This window comes from Mytilus californianus, unplaced genomic scaffold, assembly GCF_021869535.1.
Source record: "Mytilus californianus isolate M0D057914Y unplaced genomic scaffold, xbMytCali1.0.p SCAF_2, whole genome shotgun sequence".
Lineage (NCBI taxonomy): Eukaryota > Metazoa > Mollusca > Bivalvia > Mytilida > Mytilidae > Mytilus > Mytilus californianus.
Window position 1 is genome coordinate 11,601,692 of NW_026262668.1, and position 23,650 is coordinate 11,625,341.

Genomic DNA, 23,650 nt, shown 5'->3' on the forward strand with positions numbered 1-23,650 from the left:
AAGACAAGGGTCACCTATTTCTGATCCTAAAACTAAATGTGTGCAGCCAAGTAAGTCTAATTTTTATACGACCGCAAAAAAATGTTGCGGTCAAATATTGGTATGACGTTGGCGTCGTCATCGTACGAAGACACATTGGTTTTCACACACTAACTTTAGTTTAAGTGAATGGATCTCTAATTTTACCTTAAGGTTCAATACCACAAAAGGAAGGTTGGGATTGATTTTGGGGGTTAACGTACCATCAGTTAAGGAATAAGGGGCCAAAAATAAGCATTTTTGTAACTTCCAGACATAACTTGTGTATTAGTGTATGGATCTGTCTGACATTGTACCACAAGGTCCCATATCACAAAGGGAATGCTGGGATTGATTTTGGGAATTGCCTCCAAATTTTAGGAATTAGGGGCAAAAAAAGGGGCAAAAAACAAGCATTTTTCTAGTTTCATGACAATAACTTGTGTGTAAGTGTATGGATCTTTATGAAATTGTACTACAAGGTTCCATATCACAAAGGGAAAGCTGGAATTGAGTTTGGGGGTAATTGCCCAAAACGTTTAGAAATAAGGGGCCAAAAATAAGCATTTTTCTAGTTTCCAGACAATTACTTGTGTTCAAGTGTATGGATCTCTCTGAAATTGCACTGCAAGGTACCATACCACAAAGGGTAGGCTGGGATTGATTTTGGTTGTAATTGCCTCAAAATTTTAGGAATTAGGAGCCAAAAAAAGGCAAAAAAACAAGCATTTTTCTAGTTTCAGGACAATAACTTGTGTGTAAGTGTATGGATCTTTATGAAATTGTACTACAATGTTCCATATCACAAAGGGAAAGCTGGGTTTGAGTTTGGGGGTAATTGCCCTAAATGTTTAGGAATTTGGGGCCAAAAGACAAGCATTTTTCTAGTTTCCAGACAATAACTTGTGTTCAAGTGTATGGATCTCTCTGAAATTGTACTGCAAGGTACCATACCACAAAGGGAAGGCTGGGATTGAGTTTTGGGGTGATGAATCATAAGGGGGTTCAAAAAATTGGGGGGGGGGGGATTTTTTTCCTCTTTTTTTTCTTTAAAATTTTCCATTTTAAATTGGTTATTTCTGATTTATATATAAAAGCAAATAATAATGATATGAATAGGTAAATTAAATTTTTTTAAGTTCTTGGACCACATTCATTCTGTGTCAGAAACCTATGCTGTGTCAAATATTTAATCACAATCCAAATTCAGTGCTGTATCAAGCTTGAATGTTGTGTCCATACTTGCGCCAACTGTTCAGGGTTTGACCTCTGTGGTCGTATCAAGCTGCGCCCAGCGGAGCATTTTATTTTTTACATAAATATATAGAATTTAATAAGAATGGGAAAGACATCTTTTTACTTCCTGATTTCAACTTGAAAATGTTCTACTGTATGTAACATTTGACTGTTCCTTGCATTTTTACTTCATGTCAACATAAATATCTATGCAATGTTTCTCTTTCTATTTTCTTGAAAACATTTATTTATTTCATTTAAAACATATACCACCTTCATTTACTGTAAACTGAATGTCAATATTTAATGAATTACAATAAACACTGAAAGACTTCTCCTTGTGAAATATAAGTCTATGTTTTACAAACTTATACCAAGATTTACATAAAAATTCAGCATGGTTGTCTTTTAATACTTTCTTCTCTGATGGAGATGCACAGTTTCCCCCCTTTAATTCATTCTCTTTATTGGTCTTTTTAAAGTTTAATGCTTTTGTAGCAAACAATACTAAATTATAGTTGTTTATGAGTTTTGACAATTGTTTTACAATATGATTCATATTTGTTTCCTGTGCCCCAATATTTTCACCGCCATTACATCTATCAATCCAGTAAAATGCAGAAATGGAGTCAATCATAATAACAGCTATATCAGGATTGTTTGAAATTGTTGATTCTAAACTATGCAAGGTAACAAGTAACTGAAAACTACTTGTACACCTAACAATCATTATTTTCTTTAAACACTCTTTCACCAGAACTTCAATATCATTTGAGGACATCTTTTTATTTGTGTCCAGTTTGTCATGTTCAGTCTTTACCATGATTCGTTTCTCCATAATATTCACAAGACGCAATATTTGAAGTTTATAATCTGTATCAATAAATATTACTCCAGCATTTGCTCCATTTAAATTATAACCATTCCAATCTTTGGGCAAGAGGATTGATGTTACAAGAGATAATAATAACTCGGTCTTTCCTGATCCTTCAACACCATACAACTCATACACATCTTTCACATTAGGGCCATCTAAGAATAATGTGTCTTCTATGCCTTGAATACTGGGCCTGCTCCCAAGACGAGCTAGTAACTGCAAAAAAAAGAAAAATTGGTTGAGTACTTACTGTATGCCTTATTAAAATTTACCATGTTCACAGATAACCCTTACAATTTTAAGTAAAAAATGACCTTATTAAATATGCACAGTGTAATGCCTAACAACTAACAAATCTTTGCTGTAATTCTTTTATTCTCATCACAAACTTCCAAGTAGAAGGTAAAAAGCTACAAAAAGATAAACAATTATAAGCAAGTTACTTCTAAACATGTAATGTAATTAGACATAATACAAGTGATTGATGCTAAATGATGTATGTGTTGTGGGTGTCTTCCTCCTATTCCCACTTTTTTAAAAATCACTATTCCTTCTATTCCCACATGCAAATAACAATAGATGTTTGGATAACTAATTTGTTTTTATAACAATCAAAGATTTACCTGTATTTTTTAAAAGAAAACATATTTCTTACACTGTTTAAGTACAAATGAAGTATAATATTATTTAGAAAAAAAAAAAAAATAATACGTTGTCTATTTGTTATATGTTTTATGGTACATTTAACTCCTGTCTGAGCCTATTTTTCCAACTTTACACATTTCACAACGCAATGATTGACTGCGCAATGTAGCAAAGAGCGAATTAGTATACACAAGGTTCCTGACTTTACTCAAAGATGTATGACACCAACTACAACTTCAGCCTACCACTATCTTCCTGGACTATGAAGTCGCCATCCGAAATGCAACTAATTCTGTATTTCCTGACATCAACGCAAAAGGCTTTTTTTTCCACAACACACAATGCATCTGGAGAAGAGCACTAGAAAAAAGGTCTTCAGGTTCCATACAAGGAAGACAACAACATTCTTCAACTAGTACGCCGAGCCACTGTCCTTCCACTTGTACCTACTGCTGAAGTTGAAGATGTGTGGTTCAGTGCCCTAACAGACATAGATCAGATTGATACTAACATCAACTACATGTCCTTTACAGACTGTGTAACAACATACTGGGACGAACAGAACAGTCACCTTTGGAACCATTACACAACACAGGGACCGAGGACTACAAATCATCTAGAGGGTTGGCACAGCAAGCTGAAGAAACATGTCCAGCACCCACATCCAAACATCTTTAAACTCATAAAATTACTGAAACATGAGGAAGCTTTCAACGCCCTGACCATGATCCAGTATGCAGCAGCTGGGAAGAGTCAGTGGCCCAAAAACCGGAAAGTATGTTGAAATCAACAACAGATTAGAAGAGCTTAAGTTAGACACCGCAACCAGGAAGTCACAACAGTACAGTTTGGTGATGCAGACTCCCACCATCTTCACGTTGAATAGATTAATAAACTTTAATAGACTTATATACAGTGAATTTCTTATGTGTGTGCTACAATGTGTGATTTGTTTTAGTGCTGTTGTATTGTTTGTTTCATATTTAAATGCTTGCTTGAATCTACTGTTGAATTTGTGTTATAAAAGAAATAAAATAATTTACTTATATCTGTTTCCATTTCTTTCATATTTATTTTGATTAAAAACACAGAATGCATACACATACAAAAATAACCTATTACCTGTCCTAAAAAACACTTGTCAATTAAAAGTTGATTAAACAATGTTTATACAGTATAATCCTTTGTCTGCACAAGTTTTCCCCCTATTCCCACATGAAATTTTAATTTTCCTTACCAGATTTATAAAAAGTGGGAATAGAAGGAATGGTGTCTTCCTCCTATTCCCACTTTTTAAAAATCACTATTCCTTCTATTCCCACATGCAAATAACAATAGATGTTTGGATAACTAATTTGTTTTTATAACAATCAAAGATTTACCTGTATTTTTTAAAAGAAAACATATTTCTTACACTGTTTAAGTACAAATGAAGTATAATATTATTTAGAAAAAAAATAATACGTTGTCTATTTGTTATATGTTTTATGGTACATTTAACTCCTGTCTGAGCCTATTTTTCCAACTTTACACATTTCACAACGCAATGATTGACTGCGCAATGTAGCAAAGAGCGAATTAGAATACACAAGGTTCCTGACTTTACTCAAAGATGTATGCCACCAACACCAACTACAACTTCAGCCTACCACTATCTTCCTGGACTATGAAGTCGCCATCCGAAATGCAGCTTATTCTGTATTTCCTGGCATCAACGCAAAAGGCTTTTTTTTCCACAACACACATGCATCTGGAGAAGAGCACTAGAAAAAAGGTCTTCAGGTTCCATACAAGGAAGACAACAACATTCTTCAACTAGTACGCCGAGCCACTGTCCTTCCACTTGTACCTACTGCTGAAGTTGAAGATGTGTGGTTCAGTGCCCTAACAGACATAGATCAGATTGATACTAACATCAACTACATGTCCTTTACAGACTGTGTAACAACATACTGGGACGAACAGAACAGTCACCTTTGGAACCATTACACAACACAGGGACCGAGGACTACAAATCATCTAGAGGGTTGGCACAGCAAGCTGAAGAAACATGTCCAGCACCCACATCCAAACATCTTTAAACTCATAAAATTACTGAAACATGAGGAAGCTTTCAACGCCCTGACCATGATCCAGTATGCAGCAGCTGGGAAGAGTCAGTGGCCCAAAAACCGGAAAGTATGTTGAAATCAACAACAGATTAGAAGAGCTTAAGTTAGACACCGCAACCAGGAAGTCACAACAGTACAGTTTGGTGATGCAGACTCCCACCATCTTCACGTTGAATAGATTAATAAACTTTAATAGACTTATATACAGTGAATTTCTTATGTGTGTGCTACAATGTGTGATTTGTTTTAGTGCTGTTGTATTGTTTGTTTCATATTTAAATGCTTGCTTGAATCTACTGTTGAATTTGTGTTATAAAAGAAATAAAATAATTTACTTATATCTGTTTCCATTTCTTTCATATTTATTTTGATTAAAAACACAGAATGCATACACATACAAAAATAACCTATTACCTGTCCTAAAAAACACTTGTCAATTAAAAGTTGATTAAACAATGTTTATACAGTATAATCCTTTGTCTGCACAAGTTTTCCCCCTATTCCCACATGAAATTTTAATTTTCCTTACCAGATTTATAAAAAGTGGGAATAGAAGGAATGGTGTCTTCCTCCTATTCCCACTTTTTAAAAATCACTATTCCTTCTATTCCCACATGCAAATAACAATAGATGTTTGGATAACTAATTTGTTTTTATAACAATCAAAGATTTACCTGTATTTTTTAAAAGAAAACATATTTCTTACACTGTTTAAGTACAAATGAAGTATAATATTATTTAGAAAAAAAATAATACGTTGTCTATTTGTTATATGTTTTATGGTACATTTAACTCCTGTCTGAGCCTATTTTTCCAACTTTACACATTTCACAACGCAATGATTGACTGCGCAATGTAGCAAAGAGCGAATTAGAATACACAAGGTTCCTGACTTTACTCAAAGATGTATGCCACCAACACCAACTACAACTTCAGCCTACCACTATCTTCCTGGACTATGAAGTCGCCATCCGAAATGCAGCTTATTCTGTATTTCCTGGCATCAACGCAAAAGGCTTTTTTTTCCACAACACACATGCATCTGGAGAAGAGCACTAGAAAAAAGGTCTTCAGGTTCCATACAAGGAAGACAACAACATTCTTCAACTAGTACGCCGAGCCACTGTCCTTCCACTTGTACCTACTGCTGAAGTTGAAGATGTGTGGTTCAGTGCCCTAACAGACATAGATCAGATTGATACTAACATCAACTACATGTCCTTTACAGACTGTGTAACAACATACTGGGACGAACAGAACAGTCACCTTTGGAACCATTACACAACACAGGGACCGAGGACTACAAATCATCTAGAGGGTTGGCACAGCAAGCTGAAGAAACATGTCCAGCACCCACATCCAAACATCTTTAAACTCATAAAATTACTGAAACATGAGGAAGCTTTCAACGCCCTGACCATGATCCAGTATGCAGCAGCTGGGAAGAGTCAGTGGCCCAAAAACCGGAAAGTATGTTGAAATCAACAACAGATTAGAAGAGCTTAAGTTAGACACCGCAACCAGGAAGTCACAACAGTACAGTTTGGTGATGCAGACTCCCACCATCTTCACGTTGAATAGATTAATAAACTTTAATAGACTTACCGGTATATACAGTGAATTTCTTATGTGTGTGCTACAATGTGTGATTTGTTTTAGTGCTGTTGTATTGTTTGTTTCATATTTAAATGCTTGCTTGAATCTACTGTTGAATTTGTGTTATAAAAGAAATAAAATAATTTACTTATATCTGTTTCCATTTCTTTCATATTTATTTTGATTAAAAACACAGAATGCATACACATACAAAAATAACCTATTACCTGTCCTAAAAAACACTTGTCAATTAAAAGTTGATTAAACAATGTTTATACAGTATAATCCTTTGTCTGCACAAGTTTTCCCCCTATTCCCACATGAAATTTTAATTTTCCTTACCAGATTTATAAAAAGTGGGAATAGAAGGAATGGTGTCTTCCTCCTATTCCCACTTTTTAAAAATCACTATTCCTTCTATTCCCACATGCAAATAACAATAGATGTTTGGATAACTAATTTGTTTTTATAACAATCAAAGATTTACCTGTATTTTTTAAAAGAAAACATATTTCTTACACTGTTTAAGTACAAATGAAGTATAATATTATTTAGAAAAAAAATAATACGTTGTCTATTTGTTATATGTTTTATGGTACATTTAACTCCTGTCTGAGCCTATTTATAAAAAGTGGGAATAGAAGGAATGAACCGTGTTGTGTACCAGTTGTAATGTTGTATAATAATTTGTACAGATTTTTTGTACAAGTTATCAGTGTTTTATGAACAGCTAAACACAAATGAATGATGCAAGCACACAGTCTTTTGTTTCGCATATTTCTGTCATATTTCCACAACTACATGATACAGTCTAATACTGAGCATTGATACAAAAATATTATAAAGAACACAAAAAGAATTTTTATGGATATGATTTTGTTTAAGGAGAAAAATAAAATTAGAATTTAAACCATTCAGGTGTGCTCATTTCCAGTTTGAGGACAAAGAGAATAGCACTAAATGTTAGGTTGAAGAATATAAATTTGAATTTAAGACATTAAACTGATCCATTTTAGAAGATAAACTTTTATCACCTGGTGCAAGAAGGTATGTGTCAAAAAACTTATAACTTGTACAAAATATTCTATACAAATTATAATTTGTACAAACTTACATCTTGTACACAACATATATATGGTCCAAGGACACAGTTATCGTCCTTTGGTTTTCGTTGTCTACGAATATAGTCCCTAGTGTGAACAGTGTATAACTTGCATTTTTTTTTGATACACTTTCCCAATTTATTTCTTGATATTTTATGCATGAAATATTAAGGGGATGAAATTACATGTTAAAAAAATTTGGGTGCTGAATCTTTATGTTAAGAAGTGATTTGGTCCAGTTAAAAAAGGTAAAAAATTAGAATGTCTGAAGCTGTCAAACTGAATTTTAGCCCCCCTTAACACAGAATTGTCAATATTTTGAGTTAGAGCTGGTAGAAGTTTCTATAATTTTGATATTATTTGTATCAATAGTAGTACACTACACTGTAAAAATCTTTTTGAGATAGAGCAGGTGCGATTTTTTTAATTTGAATTTATTGTCTAAAAGAAATGCACTACGAAATAACTGTGTTTTCGGGCCTAAGAGATGAATTCAGTAAATGTAGATTCTGTACTTTGGCAACTTTCCTGAATGGTTTGCTGGTTTCAATTTGTCAAACTCAATAAAAGTAAAGGATTTACATCTTTGTTTGACACAAATTCTGTTAAAATGTCCCATTTTGGCATTATACGACTAAAATAAGCATTTTAAAGCAGTTTCCATTTTATGCCTAAGAGCCATGCTGACTTTCTATCTGACAGCTTTTTATGTTCCTGATATTTGTGTTTCTATGCTTAAATCAAATTTAATTAACCATTTGTGAACTCGGAATCTAGAGAAAAGTAGATTATCACAGAAAAAATGTGCAGAATATTTGTATTTATGTCCCTGGTTAAACGGCCTGTTTGATGTATGTGAAATGTGAAGAGCTCTGTACATAAAATCTGTAGTCCATCACAAATATTTCACTAAATCTGTAAAAAAACCACTTTACAATGATCAGTACACCCTATTCATTTCATATGCTACCATAATTTTCTTCTTTAGGATAGTAAGTGGTTCAAATATATGCCAAATGAGACTAAAACTACATGCACATTTTCCATTGAAAAGTGAAAAACTGGTCATCAGACCATACTGTCTGCAAAAAAAAATTGAATTCAAGAGTCTTTTTGCAGTTAGACTTCTTGTATCATGACATCTTAGCATAGAAATGAGCAAAAAGTAACAAATTTCAATTTCTTATAGCCTCTGTGTGCATTTTTATATGTAAATATGGGCTACGGCCTAAATCGACTCTAAATAATTCTCGGTCTTACATGGCCTAAGACCATTTTATACTCATGTGGTATGCTTTTTGTAACTTTTCTTTACATTTAAAGTACATTTAATATATATGAAAGAATAATGTATGGTTAAAAAACTTCAAAAACTTCAAATTGGTTGAAAAAAAAGCATGTTTATGTAAGGCTTCCCTTAATTCGAAAATCTCTATTTTCAGGCACAGGCTCATATAAATTTGACTTTTGAATAACTGTAATAAATCTGATAAATCAAATGAGTGTTCCGTTGCTTTTAATACTTATTATATTAAATTCAAGAGTATTTAAAAAGCAAATTTTTGCAATATTTAAATTTTTTAGGCCAAAATCTTGACAGTTGAAAATATTTGATTTAAACGTCAAAAATAAACATCCAAATTTCAATATTAAAATGGCCCTAGTTTCTATAATATATATCCTATGACCATGAAACTTGGCCATTTATCTTATAATTGCCTAAGCTTATGTCATGCAAAGTTTTATTAAAATTGGTCAAGTCTTTCTATCCTATTAGGTCCAAGGACACAGTTATCGTCCTTTGGTTTTCGTTGTCAACGAATATAGTCCCTAGTGTGAACAGTGTATAACTTGCATTTTTTTTTTAATACACTTTCCCAATTTATTTCTTGATATTTTATGCATGAAATATTAAGTAAGGGGATGAAATTACATGTTTAAAAAAATTTGGGTGCTGAATCTTTATGTTAAGAAGTGATTTGGTCCAGTTAAAAAAGGTCAAAAATTAGAATGTCTGAAGCTGTCAAACTGAATTTTAGCCCCCCTTAACACAGAATTGTCAATATTTTGAGTTAGAGCTGGTAGAAGTTTCTATAATTTTGATATTATTTGTATCAATAGTAGTACACTACACTGTAAAAATCTTTTTGAGATAGAGCAGGTGCGATTTTTTTAATTTGAATTTATTGTCTAGAAGAAATGCACTACGAAATAACTGTGTTCTCGGGCCATATAACTCAAATTTATTATATGCAAAATGTTTATAACATTTAAAAAATAAATGTGGATAGTGTCCACATGTGGACACAAATGATGCCCCCGCTTGCATATCATATAGTTATAAAGGGACATAACTGAAGAACAGTAAAAGTGACGCTACCCAAATATGAACTTGATCTGAGTTTTGTGGTAATAAGCATTGTGTGTAAGTCTCATAACATTTGGTTGAGGCTAACTTAAGTAGAGAACAGAAACTAAAAATTCAGCAATTTTTCTATTTGTAAACACGCACATATAACTCTAGAACGGTTGTGTATAAGTTTTATAACATTTGGTTGACACAAACGGAAACGAAAAATTCAGCAATTTTTATGTTTATAAAGGGACATAACTCAAGAATGGTAAAAGTGTTGCCACCAAATTTCGTACTTAATCTGTATTATGTAGTAATAAGCATTGTGTATAAGTTTGATAACATTTGGTTGATGCGAACTTAAGTTAGAAAACAGAAACAAAAAATTTGTACTTGATCTTAGTTTTGTGGTAATGAATATTGTGTATAGGTTTCATGTTTGGTTGGGGCAAACTTAAGTTACAGAATGGAAACTAAAAATTTTGCAATCTTTCAATTTATAAAGGGGCAAAACTCAAAAATGGTTAAAGTGACACTACCCAAATTCAACTTGATCTGTGTTTTATCAGTGGAAGTCAAAATTAAACATTGCATTGTATAAAGCATTGATTGTAGTTGATTCAATTATAATCATGGACAAAGGAAGATAACTCCAATTTTAAAAATTACTTGATATTAAGAAGAAAATAAAAATTTTGCAATTTTTCCATTTCTAAAGGGGCATAACTCTAGAACGGTTAAAGTGACGCCACCAAAATTCAAACTTAATCTGTGTTTTGTGGTAATAAGCATTGTGATTAAGTTTCATAATATTTGGTTGAGGCAAACTAAAAAAAGAGAACAGAAATGAAAAATTCAGCAATTTTTATACGACCGCAAAAAAAATTTGCGGTCGTATATTGGTATGACATTGGCTTCGTCGTCCGGCGTCATTGTCGTCCGAAGACACATTGGTTTTCACACTCTAACTTTAGTTTAAGTGAATGGATCTCTATGAAATTTTATCATAAGGTTCAATACCACAAAAGGAAGGTTGTGATTGATTTTGGGGGCTATGGCACCAACAGTTAAGGAATTAGGGGCCAAAAAGGGGCCAAAAATAAGCATTTTTGTAACTTCCAGATATAACTTGTGTGTTACGTGTATGGATCTCTCTGACATTGTACCGCAAGGTTCCATATCACAAAAGGAATGCTGGGATTGATTTTGGGGGTAATTGCCTCAAAATTTTAGGAATTAGGGGCCAAAAAAGGGGCAAAAAACAAGCATTTTTCTAGTTTCATGATAATAACTTGTGTGTAAGTGTATGGATCTTTCTGAAATTGTACTACAAGGTTCCATATCACAAAGGGAAAGCTGGAATTGAGTTTGGGGGTAATTGCCCAAAACATTTAGGAATAAGGGGCCAAAAAGGGGCCAAAAATGAGCAATTTTCTAGTTTCCAGACAATTACTTGTGTTCAAGTGTATGGATCTCTCTGATATTGTACTGCAAGGTACAATACCACAAAGGGAAGGCTGGGGTTGATTTTGGGGGTAATTGCCTCAAAATTTTAGGAATTAGGGGCCAAAAAGGGGCAAAAAACAAGCATTTTTCTAGTTTCAGGACAATAACTTGTGTGTAAGTGTATGGATCTTTATGAAATTGTACTACAAGGTTCCATATCACAAAGGGAAAGCTGGGTTTGAGTTTGGGGGTAATTGCCCTAAACATTTAGGAATTTTGGGCCAAAAAAGGACCTAAAAACAAGCATTTTTCTAGTTTCCAGACAATGGATTGTGTTCAAGTGTATGGATCTCTCTGAAATTGTACTGCAAGGTACCATACCACAAAGGGAAGGCTGGGATTGATGAATCATAAGGGGGTTCAAAAAATTTGGGGGGGGGGAGGGATTTTTTTTTCTTTAAAATTTCCCATTTTAAATTGGTTATTTCTGATTTATATATAAAAGCAAATAATAATGATATGGTTTGAATAGGTAAACTAAATTTTTTAAGTTCTTAGACCACATTCATTCTCAAGTCAGAAACATATGCTGTGTCAAATATTTAATCACAATCCAAATTCAGTGCTGTATCAAGCTTGAATGTTGTGTCCATACTTGTCCCAACTGTTCAGGGTTCGACCTCTGCGGTCGTATCAAGCTGCGCCCAGGAGCATTATATTCCATTTGTAAAGGGGCATTACTCTAGAACGGTAAAAGTGACGCCACCAAAATTCTAACTTGATCTGTGTTTTGCGGTAATAAGCATTGTGTATAAGTTTCATAACATTTGGTTGAGGCAAACTAAAGTTAGAGAACGGAAACGAAAAATTCAGCAATTTTTCCAATTGTAAAGGGGCATAACTCTAGAACAGTAAAAGTGACGCCACCAAAATTCAAACTTGATCTGTGTTTTGTGGTAATAAGCATTGTGTATAAGTTTCATAACATTTGGTTGAGGCAAACTAAAGTTAGAGAACGGAAACGAAAAATTCAGCAATTTTTCCAATTGTAAAGGGGCATAACTCTAGAACAGTAAAAGTGACGCCACCAAAATTCAAACTTGATCTGTGTTTTGTGGTAATAAGCATTGTGTATAAGTTTCATAACATTTGGTTGAGGCAAACTAAAGTTAGAGAACGGAAAACAATTTTGGGATGTACGTACGTACGTACAGACGGACAATGGTAAAACTTAATGCCCCCTCCGCTACGTCAGGGGCATAATAAATTGTTTCGCCGAGCGCAGAGGTCCAACCCTGAACAGTTGGGGCAAAAATGGACACAATATTCGCGCTTGATACTGGTCTGAATTTGGATTGTAATTAAATATTCAATATTGACACATAATAGGTGTCTGACACAGAATAACTGTAGTCAAAGAACATAGACCTTAGAATTGGTTATATGATTTTAATTTATATTCAATTTTTTTGCTTTTGTGCAATACACTATGCTGTTGTGAATTGACCTCCCCCCCCCCCCCCCCCCCCCCCCCAATTTAAAAAAAAATAGTTACAAAGAAATTTTTATGTAATCATTACTGGTTCATGGAATAAGTTTGAGTTATTTTCCTTTGAACAGAAATATGGTTTAACATAGTACTCTAAAATTAGATATGATTTAATAAAGTTCTCTAAAATTAGATATGATGTATTACAATGTATATCTATTTTCAAATTATAATCAAATATTATCAATAGTTCCAAATATTTGTTCTTTCATTTGTCAAAAACTAATATAGATCTGCAGCTTATCTATTAAAGTCAACAAATTTTTCTACACAATGTAATGTAATGAAATATATCCTTTAATAACAATAGATTATTATCTAATCAAAGGAGTTCAGTTCATAAAAAAAAAATTATATATATAGTATTCAGAAAATTAGTTTATACAGAATAACAAACAAACCTACCACAAAATTCTTCAAACAATTTATCAAAGAAAAGAAAAAAAAATCCAAAATGTCATTTATCATAAATACAATGTCTTTTAAAAATCTTTTAAAAAATTGAGTTATTTTCCTTTGTAAAGAAATGAATTTATTCATCAAAAATTGAAATTCATGGGAAAGGGCTATAACTGAACAACGAGAAAAGCTAAAATCGTGAAAATTGAACTTGACCTTCATTTAGTAACAGGAAACAACATATCTAAATTTGAAAAAAATTCTTCAAAGTGTTTTCATGTAAATAAACGGACAGTTAGGCAGCAGCCCACCAGCCTGCCCTCCTTCCGCCGTACATCCCCAAATCCCCGTAATATAGGTTTCTGACACAAAATAAATGTGGTCAAAGATCTTAAAAATTTGAAATGGGACATTTAGTTCACCTAGTATGGTCTGATATCCAAAATCTAACAACATGTTATAAAAAAACACCAAAAAATCAATTTTAGTTGAAATCAAAAAGTTTAATTTTGGACCCTTCAAACCTTTATATGGACTAATTTGAAAACAGGGCCCAAAATAAAAAATCTAAATGCACAATAAGATTCAGCATATCATAGAGCCGCAATAAATCAGTTTTTGATGAAATCAAACAAAGTTTATTTTTGGACCCTTTGGACCTCAATGTAGATCAATTTAAAAATGGGGCCCAATATCCAAAATAGTAATACAAGGTTAAAACCCCCAAAAATTAATCCCATTGAAATTGGTTAAAAGATTTGTTTTTATTTTCAATTGAAGATTTCTTGCTATTGCACAATACTGTGCTATTGCGCAATACTGTGCTGTTGCACAATACTTAGTTTATCTGTTATACATAATAATTTACACACCCTGTTTGGTGTGTTGGTGTGTATCTCCTGCTATATCAGTATTTGTTGCTTTTATGTATAAATCAGAAATGATCAATGTAAAAATGGAAAAACTTTGGAAAAAAAACAAAAAATGAAAAAAAAAAATCCCCCCAAAAAATTTGTCTCCACCCCCCCCCCCCCCCCCCCCCCCCCCCCCCTTTCCCCAAATTTTTTTTTGAAAAATCTTGAAGAAAAAAAGAATGAACCATCCTCCCCCAAAAAATTGAAAAAAAAAAAAAATCACACTCCTCAAAATTTTTTTTCTTCAAAAATTTGAAGAAAACAAATACATGAAATATGGGGCCTATTGACAATTTTGGTAATGTTTGACTTATTTGTAGATCTTACTTTCCTGAACAATTTTGCTGTTTACAGTTTATCTCTATCTATTATAATATTCAAGATAATAACCAAATCGTAATCAATGCATCACTGGTAAATTATTAAATCAAGGATTTCGTTACCATAAATTACGTAAAACTTTTGCTAAGTTCTTTCATAGATACAAAGATTTGATTAGTAATTTGGCTGTACTTGTAGAAAACTGATGAAAAACGGTATTTCACATCCTAAATTTTACGGTAATATTGTACTTAAAGCGCGAAAATCACTATGTGATCCGTGTAAACTCATCGAACCTTTAAACAAACTTATTAGTAAAGGTTATCTTACCAATGTTGTAATTAGATCTTTGAATATAGCTTACATTGGCACTAATATCGATTTTGTCATCAGCAAATTAAAACATAACTAAATTTGTATTTTTTTCAAGTGGGATGTATAAAGACACACCCACGTTCGTTTAGATCTATAAAGAGGTTAAACTCCTAACTATCCTACTGTCTGTCAATACATTTATTTTTGGCATTGCACTAGTCATGTCTTCTTTGACTGTCCATGACGTTAAAATACTAAATCCCTGGGATGTGTTTTAGTTGATTTTAGTCTCTGATGCATGATTTTTTATTATTAATTGTTTTGGCTTTTAACTAGCTGTCAGTAACTGCGAGTACTCTCAAATCGTACTTTCTTGTTTATTTGACCTGTTGATACTAATTGTATTGCTTTTTTGTTATTTAATGTTATTCAGGGTTATATCTGGTCTATATACCAGCTTTGATAAGTGTTTGGTATAACTATAAATTTCCACTTCGTACTATGAACATCAAAATTATTTATTTTGTAAAAATATTTCCTTTCTCTATTGGTACTGTACACGTATACCTAACAACAAAATTATTTTCAATTACCTGTGTTTAAAGTTATTGCAAATGTCTGATATTTTTGTTCGAGCATATTGTTTTTCTTTAATTGTTTAACATTTCTTACCGATATAACATGTTACTTTTATTATTCTTCCCTTAGTTTATTTATTTTGTATTTACATTGTGTCATAGGTCAAATTTATTTGTTCAGTGTATGTTCAATGGTGTTAATATGTCCTTTGATTGAGTTAAGCTATTTCAGTTGATATTTTATAGTGTGTCATTCTATGTTGTGATTTTACACTATTGTTTCGGAAAAAGGGTGAAGGTTTGGTACCATTAAAACATTTAAACCCGCTGCATTTGTTTGCACCTGTCCTAAGTCAGGAATCTGATGTTCAGTAGTTGTCGTTTGTTGATGTGGTTCATGTTTCTTGTTTCTCGTTTTTTATATAGATTAGACCGTTGGTTTTCCCGTTTGAATGGTTTTACACTAGTAATTTTTTGGGGCCCTTTATAGCTTACTGTTCGGTGTGAGCCAAGGCTCCGTGTTGAAGACCGTACTGTGACCTATAATGGTTTACTTTTATAAATTTTGACTTGGATGGAGAGTTGTCTCATTGGCACTCATACCACATCTTCTTATATCTAAAAACTGCAAAATGTCCTTAAAATTACCAATTCAGGGGCAGCAACCCAACAACGGATTGTCTGATGCATCTGAAAATTTCAGGGCAGATATATCTTAACCTGATGAACATTTTTGCTCTAAATGCTTCAGTTTCAGAGATATAAGCCAAAAACTGCATTTTACCCCCATGTTCTATTTTAGCCATGGTGGCCATCTTGATTGATTGGCGGGGTCGTCGGATATATTTTTTAAACTACATACCCTAAGGATGATTGTGGCCAAGTTTGGTTAAATTTGTCTCAGTAGTTTCAGAGGAGAAGATTTTGTAAAAGTAAACGGATGGCAACTACGACGGACGCTCATTTGGCCCTTTTGGGCCAGGTGAGCTAAATTTAAAAATGCTTGTTTTTGGCCCCTTTTTTGCCCCTAATACCTGAACGTTTGAGGCAATTACCCCCAAACTCAATCCCAGCCTTCCCTTTGTGATATGGAACCTTGTGGAACAATTTCAGAGAGATCCATACACTTACACAAAAGTTATTGTCCAGAAACTACAAAAATGCTTGATTTTGGCCCCTTATTCCTAAACTGTTGGTACCATAACCCCCAAAGCAATCCCAACCTTCCTTCTGTGGTATTGAACCTTCTGGTAAAATTTCATAGAGATCCATTCACTTAAACTAAAGATATTGTCCGGAAACCAAATGTGTCTTTGGACGACAACGACGACGAAATGACAGCATTATATGAATGCAAATTTTTTGCGGTCATATAAAAAGCTTACAATGAAGAGGCTTATGAACTGCCACTAGACCTTCATAATTTGGTCTTACGACACAAACCTTATCTACATACAAAATAAATGATTATATCAGGCAGGGAATAAATTAAAGCTTACTGTGTGGAGGACCACTAGATTTCTAATAATTCTATAGTTTCTTAGCGTGCCATGTTCCTTTGTTCTGAGGTTCTCAAATAAAATAATATAGTGGAGTGTAATATAACATAATGAAAACTAACCAAAATGAAATGTGGGAAAAAGAAGATAAATCCACTCCATAAATGTGACACAACATACACAGAAATACCAAAATATATCAGAAATAGCATAACAGGCTCATCAGTTAAAAAAAAAATTCTAACTCTAATTTTTCTGTTCAAAGAACAAAATAATTCAGACCTTAAAGTGTAGGAATTTTGGATCATGAATTAATACAATACATGTATATCCTTTTTTGTTCACAAATAATACAATTTACACAAGGACATAAATAAATATAATTCAGAAAATTACTCTAACTTATGGATACATGTTTATGGAGGTGACAAAAAGACCACTGTACAAGAACAAATGATAAGAATCCCTGCCAAAATTGAACATGTTAAATCTGTAAAAATCCTGAAATTATTTTACAAAAAAAAGACTTGTTTTAATGGAGTCATATGACAGTTAATTTGGTACCAGTGCTGGGTATTATTCATACAATTTATTTTTACACAGTTTTAAGTATAAATTAACATTTACTTGTATAAATAAATTTGTATTAAAAAAATGTGTCTCAAATTCTTATTTCTGGTTTGCTTGCTATTTTTTTTCTATCTGAGAGTTCAATGTTTTATCTCATTGACTAACACAATTAAACAAAGAAATCTATACTGCCAACAAATGTTAAGTAAATCTATAAAGCCTTAAAAAATTGCTCCCTGAGGAGCTGGTAAATAGGCAGTATTTTGAAAATAAGTCAAAATTTTCTTATGAGTTTTTATTGTCTATGAAATCATTGGCAAGTAACTTCCCAATCAATCAAATCAAAGACAATAACTTCTGAATGCCAACATAGCCAATGGCAAAAGTGAAAAATCAAATGAAAAATATTGAACTTGACCTCAATTGTGTCATCAGCAACAACATATTAATAAACTACCGCTTCATTGACAACAACACTTAAGTAAACTGCATCTTTTATTGTCCACATGTTTCGCCGATTAGACCAGCGTCATCAGGACAAAGTATACAAAATTAGAACCCCTGAAGTACAAAAAAACGGCATCTTGTATGTGACGTCATAATTGTCCATTGTTGACGTTGCTATAGGATACTCTATATCAAAATGTACTGTTGAACAGAAAATGAATCAAACATAGTACAATGCAAATGAAGTTACTAAATTTAGAGTTAATCTATAATTGTTCTGATTGTCTTTATCTTAAAAATGATTGTAAACTATTCTAATGGTAATTATAAGTGTCTAAATAAAATGTGTTTTTACATAAAAATATGTGTAACATGAATGTAAGTACAATGTCAGTGTACAGTTTGTATAAAGTTTCTTCCTAATTAATTGAACAACACTTTTAGGGCAGATAAACCAAGCAAGATACACATGTACACCTTACAATCATAAAATTCACCAAATATAATTAACCTTATTGCTTATAGTAGATCTAAGAAACAGATTTAACCAGCAAAACTTAACATTGACCTATGAACCATCAAAATGAGGTCAAGGACAGATGATACCTGCCAAACAGACCTAACAATAAGTCCATTTGTATACCAAAAAAAAAATTAAAGTTGACCTATTGCTTATAGTAAATGTAGTACATGTATTCGAAAAACAGATCAAAACACAAAAACTTTGAATTGACCAATGAGCCATGAAAATAAAGTCAAGGTCAGATGACAACTGCCAGACAGTAATGTACACCTTTAACAATCATTCCATACACCAAATATAGTTTGACCTATTGCTAATAGTATTCCAAAAAAAGACTAAACACAAAAACTTTACATTGACCAATGAATCATGAAAATGAGGTCAAGGTCAGATGAAACCTACCAGACTGAAATGTACCACTTACAATCATTCAATACACCAAATATAGTTGACCTACTGCTTATAGTATCTGAGAAATGGACCTAATCACATAACTGTAACCTTGATCACTGATCCATGAAATGAGGATGAGGTCAGGTTAACTCTGTCTGACGGACATGTAGACGTTGCTAGGAACCCATATACCAAATATAATTATCCTATTACTCATTATAAGTAAGAAATTCACATGACAAAAAAACTACGTATAATTATCATTCAGAGTTGCTGAACCGTAGAAATGAGGTCAAGGACAATGGACATATGACAGACTGTTACTTTGTTACATAAGGTATCTGCATAAAAGGTATGAAGCATCCAGGTCTCCTACCTTCTGAAATATAAAGCTTTATAAAAAATAGTTTACGCCGCCTCCGCCAGATAGTAATCCCTATGTCACGCGTACTGCGACTTACGATGTAGGAGAGACAAAAACCAGAGAGTACGATATTGTGCTCTAGAACACACTCATTATTTAAGCACATTCATAAAAAGATGTTAAATGTAATTAATGTAAAAATAAGGCTTGGGACTATACAAAATGTTAAAAAAAAAATATTTTATTTAAATTTAAAACAATAAAATCTCTGAATTTAATTGAACTTTGCTCTAAAAGGGTATGAGCAGTTCCTGGCTTATTAATGACACTTGTCAAACATGCACTGTGTAAATGCAAATAAACTGGTTAAGACCTGTGCTCCAGTTTCCACTTTCGATAGATTCATATTTCCCACATGCATGACATGTCGCTGCAATCTCTAACAAAAAGTGTTCACTGCAGTTTTTCTTTACTCGCTTTGAAGCTGCTTTAGAGGATCGTATTTAAAATATTTAAAAGTAATATTTATTGACAGAAAATATCCGTTCGATCGACAGTCAGTGCTGCTTTTCTTAATATTTTTTTAGGATATAAGGACTTCGGAATTTGGGATTCACCGACATGCGCACAAAATCATAACAGTCTGTTAATTTCCGTTTGATGTTTCTTTGATGTTTTTGGCGATACACATTTTGCACTATGCTTGTCCAATGTTTCAGTAATGCAAACATGAGGATGCAACAATGAGTGCAGCATTTGATTTAATATTTTGGCATGTGACATTTTGATTCCTCAATAATGGCTGGAAGAACTCAGCAGCAAGCTGATCGTACAAGACGAAAAAGAAGTCGAACTCTGCCACCCGTGTATACCGGAATAAGTGGGTCATTTGAGGACAAAGACAATGATTTTGTTTGGTAAGACAGTGATCGCATTTATTATTTGCTGTGCATTGTTTCGTTATCGACGGTTTGTATTTTTCACCGCGTGTTCGAGAGCTGTAATATATAGCGCAGAAATTATGAATTTGTCGTCTGCACGCCCACGCATTTTCAAATTAGAAATCACCAATGACTAGCAATTTAGCTTTATGCAATGCATTTTTTTTTAGATTTTTACTGCAACTGTCAGTATAATACAAAAATATCAGCATGACATGTTATGAATAAGCACCATGAATGATCACTCAAGACGTGCAAATCACTAAAAATTACAATGCAATGGAGATCTTTGGAACATTTAACATTTATAAACATAATTCATTTTCAATTTTGAGCCCTTTACAGCCGGCCCTTTAGGCATGTTAGGGGCATATAGAAAATAATAATAAAGAATGGAACATACAAAAAGACGTAAGAATTACCATGCTCTATAAAATATATAAAGTGATATAACACTAAACAGTAGCAATATCAAAGGAAATGTCATCTGATGCCACCAAAATGACTGTCACGAAACATGCATAAAAGAAGCTTCCAAATTCCAGCGTCTGACATCAAGTGATTACTGGAAATATTCTTTTTTTCCCACAAACTATCAGGGATTGGAACGCTCTTCTTCCCTTGGTTGTATCAGCACCGTCAGTCAAGGCTTTCAAAGCAGTGTCAAAACTTGTAGTAATTGTTGCCTTATACTTTGGACAACAATTAAGTTTTAAGATAATAAATCCTTATTTTCTGCTGTGCAAAATGCCTTTGCCAAAGGTTGTCTCACATTAGATAAGTAACTAAATAGCTTAAATGATAATATTTATATTATTCAGAAAGCAATACAATAATTAATATCTAAATGTAAAAAAGTATTTTTGTATATGTGTGAGTACGTCAAGATCTAGAGTATTTACCTACATGTATGATCTCAGATAATCAGTTCAAATTCATTTTGACAGTTGGAATCCTCTTTTTATATGCCCAAACACACCTTAAATTGTGTATAAGAAAATAGGACGATAATGTTTAAGGTTAATCGTGTGTATTACCATGATAAATATGAATAATTTAGAAAGCAAGTAAAATTTCATCAGTCTTGACACCGATTTAGCAATATGAAGCAGGTAAATAGCAGATGCTAATTAAATGTAGGAAAAATAACAAGCGTACAACAAAATATGTCATTTGATTGCCACAAGTTGGCGGAATTTTGTAACGCAAAATCAGCAATTGTCAAATTTGCCAGGAACAATATTTTCAGCCAAACACAGCTATCAAACTTCAAGTATAATTAAACAAAAGTTAAACTGAACTAAATTCAAACATCATGCGGACGGGGCATATATGCTTTGTTGATTAAGGTCATTATCTTAATAGAAGTAAAAGAGTTTTCAATATCCATTTTATGAATGAACTTCTAGGGGAAACATGCCACTAGACATTGTGATGAGAAGATAATTAGCTTTTGACATCAAATATATTTGGAGTAATAGGACAAATTGGAAGATCATGTTTTCAATGGATCAGAAAAGTACATTTTGTAAGATAGTTTAATATCATATACAACAGGGATAAAAATAGCAGCTGTAGTGACTTTTCAAGAAGTTCATTATCATTATAGTGATGGTCCTGTCCAAATTTGATATGACTGAGGTACATTTAGGGGTTACCTTAATCCATTTTGGAATTCTGAGTCCGGAGAGATTTTCTGATTTGCCCACCCTATTAGGACTCAGAATCAAAAAGGGATTATTGTTAACTGTGAAAGGGGACAAAGTCTATAAGCTGTTTCTTTCAAATAACTTGAGAACAGTTTGATAAATTCTTTTTAAACTTTAGTGCTGGTACCTTTGATTAGATGACGGTCAAGTTTGATATTTATGATTTTCATTTTTGGTGTTCTGAAGTTATGGTCCTTGATTGAATGATTGTTTGGGAAAGGCACTGTATGTCATTACGATGCAATAACTTGAAAATGGTTCAACCAATGCTTTTCAAATTTTAAAATGTTTTTACTGATGACAAAATGGAGGTGCTGTTTGATATTTGAGATTTTCACTGAAGTTGTTCAGAAGTTATGGTCCTTGATTGGTTGGGAAATTTGGCTTTATGTCAAATTTCATGTGATAACTTGAGAGAGTTTGATCCATAGTCCTTTTCAATTTGTTTTTTCTCTTAACAAAATGGAGATCAAGATTTGTTTTGAAATTTTTCACTATGCAGTTCATGAGTTATCGCCCCTGCTATAACAAAATAATTAGGTTACAAGAGCGCAATTATTCGTAATGCATTTTCCATAGGGTACCAGTGGTGTTCCATATTTTTTTTCTCGAAGACTACACTAACTAGGAAAAAATGGGTAGCAGTTCCTGTTACTAAAAATGTCAGTGTTGCATAACAACTAAAAAAAATATACATGGTCATGTGGCAAAAATTGACTTAAAATGCAGTTGAAAAACATTGTCTATTTTTTCACTTATTGAAAAAAGCAGATTTTTAATGGCTTGGACGTGCAGATATTGAAAATATCTTCTTTACTTTGTAAAATGTGAATTTGATTTTCTGGATTTTTTAAACCTAATTAGATAAGCTTTCGATTAAAAGAAATTCCAATCCTGTATCATCCAATCAGAAGCCGTACAAGATTCTATTCTGAGTAACATCTTGGGGTAAACAACTTGCCAGTAAAATGTAAACAAATAATTGCGCTCTTGTAACCACTACCGTACACTAGAAAATGTAAGAAAAACCCAGTTTGGTGTTATTTGACAGCCACTTGTATACAATTAGTGTAAAGAATTGTTTAAAAGTTATCTAAATGGAGGTGAATTATGTGCTGAAACATTGTGGACAAATACATTTTCTTTTTTTTTTCAGTCCAATATGTTTTGATATCATAGAAGAAGCTCACATGACCAAGTGTGGTCATACATTTTGGTAAGATAAAAGTAATTTAAACAGTACAACCAAGTGTTGTAAATTATATATATTTCTCCAGATAGTGTAATCAATGGAGTATAGTTGTAGATTAAATATATAATATTATTAATAGTACTAATTTATTTTGTTATTGATGAGAATTTATTTTTTTCAATTATTACTGGTACATGTGCATTAAAATTGAACCATATATTATTGTAATGGGTAAAGTTGGGGTGGATACCTAAGTCACAGGTATTTGAAAGTTGTCCTTCTACAATGGTTAATACAATTATATAAATCAAAGACAACAACACCCATGTTTATACTGCATGAATAAAGATTCATTTGTCTACATGTTACACCTCATGAGTGGAGTCATCAGGACGGTTACAATAGGAAAAAATATACCTGGTGTGTGTGGACTTTTGAAAGTTACTGAAAGGGGAAGTGGTTTAACAAGTATATTAATAGAAATGAAAGTAGAAACAGAAATTGAATCTTAAAATAAAAAGTTATTTAAAGAACTGTCTTTGTCTTGATGT

At 32.7% G+C, this 23,650-nt stretch overlaps 2 protein-coding genes across 2 annotated transcripts in view; one reads left to right on the forward strand and one right to left on the reverse strand.

The window, feature by feature from the left end:
• Positions 1 to 1,342: 1,342 nt before the first annotated feature.
• Positions 1,343 to 19,688, reverse strand: LOC127729241 (DNA repair protein XRCC2-like). Its single transcript, XM_052236984.1, has 2 exons — positions 19,631 to 19,688; positions 1,343 to 2,347 (listed from the first exon to the last, which is right to left on the reverse strand). The coding sequence occupies exons 1-2, from the start codon at positions 19,676 to 19,678 to the stop codon at positions 1,508 to 1,510; spliced, it is 888 nt and encodes a 295-aa protein (XP_052092944.1). The 5' UTR covers positions 19,679 to 19,688; the 3' UTR covers positions 1,343 to 1,507.
• A 200-nt stretch (positions 19,689 to 19,888) lies between these two features.
• Positions 19,889 to 23,650, forward strand: part of LOC127729226 (E3 ubiquitin-protein ligase COP1-like) — a 29,011-nt gene continuing 25,249 nt past the window's right edge. Inside the window, exons 1-2 of the mRNA XM_052236953.1 lie at positions 19,889 to 20,174; positions 23,064 to 23,123. Coding sequence (XP_052092913.1) covers positions 20,056 to 20,174; positions 23,064 to 23,123 — 179 coding nt within the window. The 5' untranslated portion in view covers positions 19,889 to 20,055. The remainder of the gene's footprint in view (positions 20,175 to 23,063; positions 23,124 to 23,650) is intronic.

Bases quoted from the DNA above. Each gene is read 5' to 3' on its own strand.
- LOC127729241 (XM_052236984.1), bottom strand. From the start codon at position 19,678: ATGCATGTGGGAAATATGAATCTATCGAAAGTGGAAACTGGAGCACAG. The intron at 2,348-19,630 runs GTCTTAACCAGT...TTTTTTTTGCAG, and splicing joins AAGTGGAAACTGGAGCACAG to TTACTAGCTCGTCTTGGGAG.